The sequence below is a fragment of the Adiantum capillus-veneris genome, chromosome 30, assembly GCF_014529385.1.
Source record: "Adiantum capillus-veneris isolate H3 chromosome 30, ASM1452938v2, whole genome shotgun sequence".
Taxonomy (NCBI): Eukaryota; Viridiplantae; Streptophyta; class Polypodiopsida; order Polypodiales; family Pteridaceae; genus Adiantum; species Adiantum capillus-veneris.
This window is the reverse complement of record NC_140960.1, coordinates 70,134,771-70,145,949: the sequence shown is the minus strand read 5'-3', so window position 1 is coordinate 70,145,949 and position 11,179 is coordinate 70,134,771. Positions and strand designations below refer to the sequence as shown.

Here is an 11,179-nt window from a genome sequence, read left to right as displayed (position 1 = left end):
ATTATCTTTTTGGTAAGACGATTATTAACACTACCCGCATCGAGATTATTTCCCTTAATAAGCGCAGTTTGAGCCTACATAATAAGAGAATGTGCATATGGAACATTAGCGAGTAAGTTTTGTGCAAGACCGTGAGCTGAGCAACACGCACAGTGTGTTAAGCAATAAGGCGCCCCCCCCCCCCCCCCCCCCCCCCCAACACACTGCAGCACGCGAATATTATCTTTGGTGATTATTATCAGAGATTATTATCTTTTTGTAACCCTTTGTGTAACTTGGTGTCGGTGAGGACTGTCACCGCGCCATGGCGAGCTCCTCTAAGCCGTCCTACGCTGACGCAGAGTCAGGCAAAGAACAACCCGATGCTCTCAAGGCTATCGAGCCGACCGACGACCTTGTGAAATCGGGCGCCGATGATAGCGATCAAAGCTCCCTTACTAATATGAGTAAGGAGGAACTGAAACAAAGAAAGACGCAGGTGGAAAAAGACCTAGCAGCAATCCTGTGTACACTGTCATTGAACAAAAGGTCGCGCAAGGATTCGGCGTCGCAGGAGGATGCTGCTGAAGTGGCCAAAGGGGACAGAGCTTTCCAAGCACTTAAGAAGGCGCTCCCGCAGCATGTTGAGATGGAAGATGCCGTTATAGTGGTTGTTCCCCCTGCCATAGTGAAAAAACAACTGGCGGAGGTAGAAAATTCCACTCTAGTAGTTTTCGGGTTTATGGGGAGAGTTCCAAATAGAATTGAGCTTTGTAATTGGCTTAGCAGTCCACTAGTGTTGAATCAACACGGCTCGATAATATTCACCCAATATATAGCAAAAGGATTCGTGTCAGTTCAGTTCAACGACAGTGCAATGGTTGAGAAGGTTTTGGTGAAAAGCCCGCTGTTCTTCAATCGTGCGCCGGTGTGCATGGTCCCTTGGGACCCTCTGTTTGAACCTAACGAGGCATTCAAGGATCTCTACCTAGTATGGGTGGAGTTTGGAAACCTCCCAGTATGGCTTAGGAAGAACTTGAAGGACCTTGCAGCCTCGCTTGGTGATCCATTGTTTGTCCCATTTGCCAGAGCCTCAGGGTAGCAGCTGTTACCATATACATGTGGTAGTGATGTGTGTGAACACACTAGGACCGCCGGGGCATTTTTTCCCTCTTTAGGAGGTTTTTTCCCCCGTGCATTGTATATACGCCCATCACTCTAGGGCTATCTATCTTTCCATTGCACACTAAGTAACACACTCTCTATTGTGTGCCTTGAGCTCCCTTCGTCTTCTCCAAGCTGTGCGTGTTTCTCTGCAACCCTAATTCCAACAATTGGTATCAGAGCAGGTCACGTCTTCCCGGGCTTAGTCGCCAGCTGCTCCAGCACACGCCTGCTCACTTTCTCCGATTTCAGTGAGCTTTGGCGAGCGTTCGCAGGTCGACAAATATTTTGGGATAGCTCGAAGAGCTTGGTCTGCTCAGAATTTTGATTTGGGCTCATTTCGGCCTCCGTTTCCACTACGGGCAGTACTGCACAGGCTATTTCGTCATTTTGTGCAGATTTTCTGTCAGTGCCGTTTTCTGCATAACAGGTGCCATATAGTCTTCTACGGTTTGTGCTATATAGCACAAGTTGTTCCCGCTCCATTTCTCCTATTTTCGGGCAGTTTTCACATCAGGTGCAGCATTTACCATGGCTGACAACAACAACACAGATGTGTTCAAGATGTTTGCTGCTGAGGACAGGTTGGATGGGGACAACTACCCTATGTGGGCTTATATGATGCAACATGTTCTTGTGTCAAAAGGTGTCTGGAACATTGTGCAGGGCATTGATGTACGTCCTTGTTCTGAAGATGTAGGCGATATTGAGGATGTTGCAGGTCTTGCTGCAAGGATTGCAGCTGTTAGAGTTGTTTTGCCTACGGCAGAACAAGCTCGTTGGGATGTTAAGGATGCGCAGGCTCATGCATTGATTGCGTTGTCTGTGAAGCGCACCATTATTCCTCACATCCGTTCAACAAAATCTGCAAAACAGGCTTGGGATATTCTAGCAGGTCTTTATGCAAGCCGCAATGAGGCTAAAATTGCTTTGCTGCGTAAAGAGCTAGAGTCGAAGATTATGCATGAGGAAGATGATATGGACACTTTCCTTGCTAGTGTCAAGGATATCAATGAGCAACTCATTTCTGCAGGTGAAGTCATTTCTGACAGTTCCCTTGTGCAGACTGTTCTTGATGCCTTACCAGATTCCTACCAGACTTTTGCTAGTACTTGGAGACTGATGACCCAAGGAAATCCTGAAGTTGTCAAGTTTGATGCATTATGCACATTGCTGTTGCAAGAGTCACTTTCTAGAAAAAACAGGACTAGGCAGCGTGCAGTTGAACAGGCTTTTATTGCTTCTCAAAGAAAGGGTGGTAACAGTAATGCAGCCACTTCTTATGGTTCTGCTGCGAGTGGCAAAAATTCTGTTCCTAATGCTTCTGCTGGCAGCACTTCGTCTGGCAATTCTGGTGATAAGGGCAAAAAGAAGATGCGTTGCCATTATTGTAAAGCCAATGATCACTTGATCAAGTCGTGTCCTAAGTTGAAGGCCAAAGAGGCTAAGAAGAAAGAGGGTGGTTCCACTGCAAATGCTGGGTCCACTACAAATGCAGCCATTGTTGAGTCTTCTGTGAAAGGAGATTGTGATGCTGATGTTGATGCAGAATGGGCTTTTAGCGCAGAGTGCACTTACAATCCTGCTGTCCATGATGCATGCTTGTCAGTTGCTGCAGATTCACATGTGTGGTATTTCGACAGTGGTGCTACAAAGCACATTACCTCACATCGTGAATTGTTTACCTCTCTCGAGTCTGTCCCTCATGGGAATTCAGTCACTTGTGCCAACAACGCCTCTTATCCAGTTCAGGGAGTTGGAAAGATTGTGCTCACTGCTGGTAATGGCAGTTCCTTCACACTTGTTGATGCACTTTATGTACCTGGGATCAAGAAGAATCTCTTGTCTGTATCCGCACTTGCTAGACTTGGACTTGTAGTCAAATTTGTGGATGACAGATGTACAGTTCATGATCTCAGTTTTGGTGATGAAATTGTTGCATCTGGGCTTTTGTGCCGTGGGCTGTATAAGCTCACTTTGTATGACAAGTGTGGAAAAAATTTTGCAAATGCTGTTGCAGATTCAAGGGCTATTTCAGATGCAAAACTTTGGCATGCACGTTTTGGTCATCTGAATTTTGCCAGTTTGCTGCGTTTGCAGAAATCTGATATGGTTGCTTCTTTGCCGCCTCTTGAAGCACCTATCAAACATGTTTGTGAAGGCTGTATTCTGGGTAAAATGCAGCGTTCTAAGTTTCCAAAGGATGGTTCAGTTAGGGCCACATGCAGGTTGCAGCTTGTGCATAGTGATGTTTGTGGGCCCATGCAAACTCCGTCCTTGGGCAATTACCTGTACTTCGTGACTTTCATTGATGATTACTCCAGGCATGCGTGGGTATTTCCGCTTAAAGCGAAGTCCGAAATTTTTATGTGCTTCAAACAATTTTTGGCTATGGCTGAAAATGTCTCAAAATGTACTATGGGCACCCTCCGTTCCGATCGAGGGGGGGAGTATATGTCTCATGAATTTAATGCATTTCTGGCTAGTTGTGGGATAAAACACCAATGTACAGTGCCTTATACACCTCAGCAAAATGGTGTTGCTGAGAGGAAAAACAGGTCACTAACGGAAATGGCACGATGTATGGTCAAAAGTCAAGCTTTGCCGCATTCTTTTTGGCTTGAGGCCATCATGTGTGCCACTTATGTACTTAACAGGTGTCCTACGAAAGCTTTGTAGTCTATTACTCCATATGAAGCATGGCATGATAGAAAACCTTCTATTGAGCACATGCATGTTTTTGGTTGTTTGGCATATGCTTTGGTGCCACAAGTGCAGCGCAGAAAATTGGATGATAAGGCTGTCAAATGTATTTTTGTTGGTTATAGTGCTGAAAGCAAAGGTTACAGGTTGTATCATCCGCAAACAAAACGTATTCTGGTTTCACGGGATGTAGTGTTTGTGGAAGATTCTGTTCAACCCTTGCTGTCATGTACTAGAGACAATAATGTAAGCTCACAGGACATTTATGACACTTTGTTGCCTCTTTTCAGTGGTGGAAATACGAATGTAAGTTCCAATGAGGCAAATGTACAGCCTATGGGGGTTTCTGAAAATGTTTTAGAATAGCCTATTACTGATGCAGATGTACATGATGTACTTGATGAGGAAAGGGCTGAAAATGAGCAGGCTAGAGGTATGCCAAAATGGCTGGTGCACACTTTGCGTGACAGTAAATTGGATGCACCTTTATCTAGTCGTACTCGTTCAGGCTCTCGCCATGCATCTTATGCATCAGATTGTTATGCTTTGGCTGTGTCTAGTTTACATGATGTTGAGGAGCCTCTGTCTTTTGATGAAGCACAGAATTCAGAAAATTGGATTGCTGCCATGAAATCAAAATATGATGCACTTATAGAGAATGACACATGGACTTTATGTGATTTGCCTCCTGGCAAAAAGGCCATTGGTACGAAGTGGGTTTACAAGTTGAAACGCAAGCCGGATGGTGAGATCGATCGCCATAAGGCTCGACTTGTTGCAAAGGGTTATGCACAACAAAAAGGCATAGATTATGAAGAGACTTTTGCTCCCACTTGTCGTATGACTACTGTGCGTTTTCTATGTGCATTGGCAGCTCATTTTGGTTGGGATGTACATCAATCAGACATTGTTACTGCTTTCTTGAATGGTGACATATTTCAGGAAGTTTATGTAACGCAGCCTCGCGGTTTTGTCATAAAAGGACAAGAGGACAAAGTGTGCAAATGTAAGAAGGCTTTGTATGGGTTGAAGCAATCTCCTCGTGCTTGGTATGAGAAAGCTGACACTCATTTGGTTAAACGAGGCTTTCGTAACAGTCCAACAGAAAGCACATTGTATGTAAAGCGTGAGGATGATGTATTTCTCATTGTGGTTCTTTATGTTGATGACTTGCTGATCACTGGACCAAATGAGAGACATATTGCTGAATTTAAGGCTGATTTGAATGCTACTTTCAAGATGAAAGATTTGGGGCTGTTGCATCATTACTTGGGTATACAGTTTTAGCAGTGTGATGGTGGTATTGCCTTGTGTCAAAAAAGTTACATAGAGTCATTGCTATGTAAGTTTGGACTTGAGGATTGCAAACCTATTGCCACTCCCATGGAAACAGGTTTGAAGTTGAGTCTACATGATGCTGGCAATCCTGCTGATGTCACTCTTTACCAAACTGCTGTTGGCTGCCTCATTTATGTATGCAACACGAGGCCAGATATTCAGTTTGCAGTCTCGCAGGTCAGCAGATTTATGCATAGCCCAGGGTCTAAGCATTGGCAGGCTGTCAAGAGGATTTTCCGCTACCTTAGTGGCACTTTACATCTTGGCTTGTTTTATCCCAAGGGGGGATCATTGCCGCCAGACTTACATGCTTTTTCGGACTCAGATTGGGCTGGTTGTTTTGACACGCGAGTGTCCACAAGTGGTTTTTGTTTCATGCTTGGCAGTTCATGTATATCATGGTTGAGCAAGAAGCAACCTACTGTGGCCACTTCGAGTTGTGAGGCTGAGTACAGGGCAGTCTTCACAGCTATGGTTGAGTGTGTATGGCTCAGACGCCTTATGGCTGACTTGGGTGTTGGACAGGACACTGCCAACACTATCTACACTGACAGTCAGAGCGCATTGGCAGTTGCGAGGAACCCAGTTTTTCATGCTCGCACAAAGCACATTGAGGTGCATTACCACTATGTCAGGGAGAGGCTCTCAGCAGGAGAGATCAGCTTGGCTTATGTGCCAACACAGGACAACCTTGCAGATCTTTTCACAAAGGCATTGTCTCGTGAGAAGCTTGAAGCTTTCCGCAAAGCTTTGGGCTTACTCTTCTTTGTGGACTGATCCTGTCCTCAGGGCATGGCACTTCCCTTTACTCATGTGCCAGCTCTCGTTCACCGCATCACTCCAGGGGGGATTTGTTACCATATACATGTGGTAGTGATGTGTGTGAACACACTAGGACCGCCGGGGCATTTTTTCCCTCTTTAGGAGGTTTTTTCCCCCGTGCATTGTATATACGCCCATCACTCTAGGGCTATCTATCTTTCCATTGCACACTAAGTAACACACTCTCTATTGTGTGCCTTGAGCTCCCTTCGTCTTCTCCAAGCTGTGTGTGTTTCTCTGCAACCCTAATTCCAACAACAGCAAACAAGGTCTGTATCTGGTGGAATCTGAGGAAGCCATAGCCAAATAACTTGGTGGTGAATGTTGGGGTAGGGCTAAAGATCATTCCTCTTAACTTTAACACCTTCTTCGGGGTCTGCTTCAAATGCAGCAAATTCGGACATTATGCAAGGGCGTGTCGTGCTGAGGTGCTAAAGCCTACAGAGGAGAGAAGCGAATCACAAGCTACCCCACAGGGTGGCACGAATACAGTAGATCCAACAAAAAAGCCTACTAAAGATCTTGGCAAGGCAGAGGGTGGGAAAAATAAAGTCAACTTGAATAAAGATGTGGAGAAACAAGATCATGGCAACCGGGGTAAGGGAAAGACCACCCAGAGCTACCGCTTTTCATCCACCGCTCAGCAAAGAACGGCCACCCCAGTAATGCAGAAGATGGTGATGTCTCCAACTATTAGGTCAAAATATGAGGGCTAGCAACAAGTATCTCGTATTTCATGTAGACGATTCAAAGCAAAGACTAGGGCCTTGGGACAAATCATAGGTCTCCCGCCGGATTTCCCAAAGCCTCCTATCCTGTATGACAATATATTCGAAGTTTTGGGGAAGATGGACATTTTCACTTCCAAGCTGGATACCATGCAGGTTCTAGCAGAAAAAGAGCCAATGGAAGAGGACAACCTGAATGGGAAATCTGGTGAAGAGTTCTTGGAGGCAGAAGAATTTGTCCCCCTTTCCCAATGATGGATACTCTCTCTATTCAATCTTGGAATGTGAAGGGACTACAAACTGGAAGAAGGGCACTCTCTTCTGGGAGGAAGTGAAGACAGAGAAGGCAGTCAATTGTTGGGCCATCCAAGAATACCATTTGGGTGCCCGGTGCTTTTATGGGGAAGGAAGCAAAGGTTTCAGTGGTGTCTTGTCCATTGCTCACAGAGATTTGGAGCCAAAGGTGGTTATTAACCACCCATCTGGAAGAGTCCTTGGTGTTAGAATCAGATGGAACAATCGACCTATCACCATAGTAAATGTTTACGGCCCCTGTAACGCAAAGGATAAAGCTAAACTATGGATGCAGCTCAAGGATACTCCGATCAAAGGGGAGTGGCTGATGGTTGGAGATTTCAATATGGTTGAGAAAAGCAAGGACAGAAAAGGCTCCGCCAGTCTACTGGCTGGCTCAAAAAAGTCTAAATGGCTGAGCTTATGTGAGAAGTGGGCTATGATTGACTTGTGGGAAGTGGGCCCATGGAACAACATGCCTGGATTCACCTACACAAGCCTTTAGTATGCTTGCACTGCCTCCCGTTTGGATAGATGCTACTGCTCTCATCAAGCTGACTGGATCTCATTGACGTTAGAGATGAAGGTAATCTCAACAAAAAGCCTCTCCGATCACATGCCATTACACTTACAACTCAAGAAAGAAAAAGGCCGGGGGGGGGGGGGGGGGGGGGGCAATCCCCGAGAGGGGAGAAAAAGCTTCTTGTTACAGGGACACACCTGTTCAAAGACCCTCTCTTCAGAAGCATCACCAAGAAAGAGTTGGGAAAGCTCAAGAAAGATGTGGGGATGAATAAACCTAGTGCTTGGGATGTATTTGTTTGGAGTGTACAAAAATCTATCAAAACTTTGGGTCGTCGGGTAAAAAAAGCCAATGAGGCACATATCAAACATCTCAACAAGGAGGTAGCACAATTAGCCTCAAGGAAGGCTGCCAGACTGGCTACCAAAGATGAGCACAAGCAATGGCTTGAAGCTAAATCTCACCTGGCCAACGAACAGCTGGAGGAAATCAAGAAGGCAAGATTGCTATCTAGGGAAACTTTCCTGCAACCAGAGCCTTCTAACCAAGCACATTTTTTTAGGGCTATGAAAGTGAGGAAAATTCGAGGCCGCGTGCAAGTGCTCGACGATGAGAAAGGGAATACAATTCAAAACCAAGATGAGATGGCTGCACTTACGCTCAAGTATCTTAGCCAGATTATCGGCTAGCAAGAGACCCAATCTCAGGAAGTGGAAGAAGCCCGGGAATCTTTACTTGGAAGTGATGAAAAGAAGGTTCCCCAAGAGGAAGCCAACCGCATGGAAAAGGCCTTCTCTGAGGAAGAATGCTCAGTGGCACTAAAATCTCTTGGCAATGAAAATTCCCCCAGGATAGACTGACGGCTGAATTCTCCAGGGAATTTGGGACGATCTCAAGGGTCCAGTCACACGGATGACCAATCTAGCTATTTCCGAAGAGTCGTTGGATGCAAGTGTTAAGAGAGGGCTTATCAAGCCCATCCCCAAACAGATTTTGTGCTCTCAACTTAAAAATTGGCATCCCATTATGATGATGTCAGTAGCATACAAAATTATTGCCAAGGCAATAGCTCTCAAACTTGCCCCCCTCCTGAGTCGGATCATCTCTCCCCATCAACATGGGTTCATTAAAGGGAGATCTATATATGAAAATATCTTGGCAGCAATGGTAGGAATAGAGTATGCATCCTTCTCCAAGCAAGAGTGCATCTTGCTGCAGCTGGACCTCGACAAAACCTATGATATGATAGAATGGTCCTATATAGAAGAAGTCATGGGAGCTCTGGGCTTTGGGCCTCGCCTTTGTCGCCTCATACACACACTAGGCGGTGGCAGCCAATCAGAGATCCTATTTAATGACAGAATTGTGGGATCTTTTGAGGTTAAAAGGTCTATTAAGCAAAGATGTCCCCTGCCCCCCTTGCTATTCACCATCGGGTCGAATTTTCTCATTACAATGCTCGAACCCAGTGCTACGTGGGGAGAGATTCAAGGTCTGGCATTGCCGGGCAACGACTAGCTACTGGCCAAAATGTTCGCAGATGATTTTCTCCTATTCTTGAAGGCATACCCTCAAGTTGTCAAAAGAGCTCTGGAGATTGTGAAAACATTTGCCGTGGCCTCGGGATCCAAGTGCAATATAGAGAAGTCAAGACTAATCTCCCTGTCAAAACGACTCTTTTCACCTTGCAGTCTGGACATGAGAGATTATCTCAAAAGGGAGTATATTTAGACACCTGGGAGCCCCGTAGGGGTGGACGTAACCCACAATCAAAGATTTCAATGGGTCATTGAAAAAATAAGTGCCAAAATGAGAAGGTGGGAGTTTGCTCTCCTACCCTTCTAAAGCCGGATTAGAGTGATGAATGCTTTTATGATCTCGTATATTGCTTTCCTCAGCCCCGTGCAAAAGATGGCTGAGTGTAACTGGAAAGAATTCTTAAAACCAGTGAAAAGGTTTCTTTGGAAGAACAACACGAAAACCTCCCGGCCATGGCAGTGGGCTAGATGGGAGGTAGTTTCTCGCCCGGTAGACCAAGGAGGGCTCATCATTCTTAACCCTGTATCTCATGCTGAGGCCCTTTGTGCCATATTTATGGTCTCATTGGCTAAACATGACCAAGCTTGGGCTATCATGACCAAGGAAATGCTTGATGCAGCAAAACTGGGATCGAAAGGGGGAAAGTGGAAGGGGGATGTGATGCACGACAAACTTCTCGCCTCGAAGTGGTCTTATCTTAGATCTGTTGGACTCTCAGGGGAGCTGATGAGGAAGTGAAAAAGTGCTGTTGAGGTTTTGGAATGGGGGGGGGGGGGGGGGGAAGTAACCAGATACTTTAAGAACTCCATATTGCACTGGTCCCCTTGGCTCTCTAAAATATTGGGGCCATCGCAAAGCCCTTACTGGATAGAAATGGCCAGGAAGGTGAATAATAAGGGGCTCATTTGATTAGAGCAATTCTGGGATGGCAACAGGAAGTGCTGGAAAACTGCTGACTCTTTAGCCATCCAATTTCAACTGGATGGCTTGGAGATCTTACTACTCTATAGGGTGATTAAAGAGCTTGATAAGGTGGTGATGCCAATTTGTGAATTCAACTTTGAATGGGACGCTTGGAGATGGTCTGGGACTAGCCTCTTTTGGAAACCACACTCTAAAGGTATTTACCATGCATTAATGCACGAGGCTAATTGGTGTATCCCCCTCAACAAATTATGGAAGAGGCACTGGACGGAAAAACGGTGGGAGGGAGTCATGGAGAACATCAAGATAGCCTCAGTATATGAAGATATTTCTGTGGAAAGTGATGTGGGGTGCTCTGCCAACGGGCGTAAAGATACAAGAAAGAGGCATCGGGTCCGATCGTTGCTCGGGGTGCAGAATAGCCAGTGAAGACCTAGCCCACCTTTTCATGGTATGCCAGCAATCAGGGGCATGGCTGGAAAAATATGCAAGTGGATTCAAAGGACATGGCCAATTAAGTTCTTCAAGAATGATCTGTTCTTTGGTAGTAACAGGATGGGAAGTCCTACTCTTCTCGTCTGCACTCAAATAATCAGGTACTACTTCTTACACCATATTTGGCAAGTAAGAAACTGCCGCATGTTTGAGGGGGATCTAGATGTGCCAAGCTTTTGTGAAATCACACAAGAGAGCAAATTGATGATCCACATGATCGGATGCAAACAAGCCTCAGAGGACTGGTCTAGAACAATACATAACATCTTGTAATAAGTAAAGCCGAGGAGTAGGAGTGGTTTCTCTACCAAGAAGATAACTTGTAATCCTTTGACCCTCAAGGCTCGGTCTGAGCTTGAGGATTGGTGTATATTTCTGTTCTTAATACTATCCACTCAAAATTGTGAGTTTTGCAAAAAAAAAGAAGATATAATTGATGGTTAGATGATACCGGAGCTGATATTCTCCTTGCTCTTGATTCCTCACCTATCTCCTTTTTAAAATGAAACTTCCAATCCCACTTTCAATACTACCTGGAATCTTTGGAGATTATTGATGGAGATTTCTCAGCCCGTACTCATTGTCATGGCCATTGATTATCATTCTGCACTAACCGTCCAACTTGGAGGACCTTGATGTCGACTGTGCATGGCCTTTATTAAGAAAAAGG

At 45.3% G+C, this 11,179-nt stretch overlaps 1 protein-coding gene across 1 annotated transcript; it reads left to right on the top strand.

Annotated features, from left to right (window-relative positions):
- The first annotated feature begins 204 nt into the window (after positions 1-204).
- On the top strand, positions 205-1,373 carry LOC147418158 (uncharacterized). The gene has a single exon (XM_086507406.1). It carries the CDS (start codon positions 305-307, stop codon positions 1,079-1,081), a length of 777 nt encoding a protein of 258 aa, XP_086363532.1. The 5' UTR covers positions 205-304; the 3' UTR covers positions 1,082-1,373.
- The last annotated feature ends 9,806 nt before the right edge of the window (positions 1,374-11,179 follow it).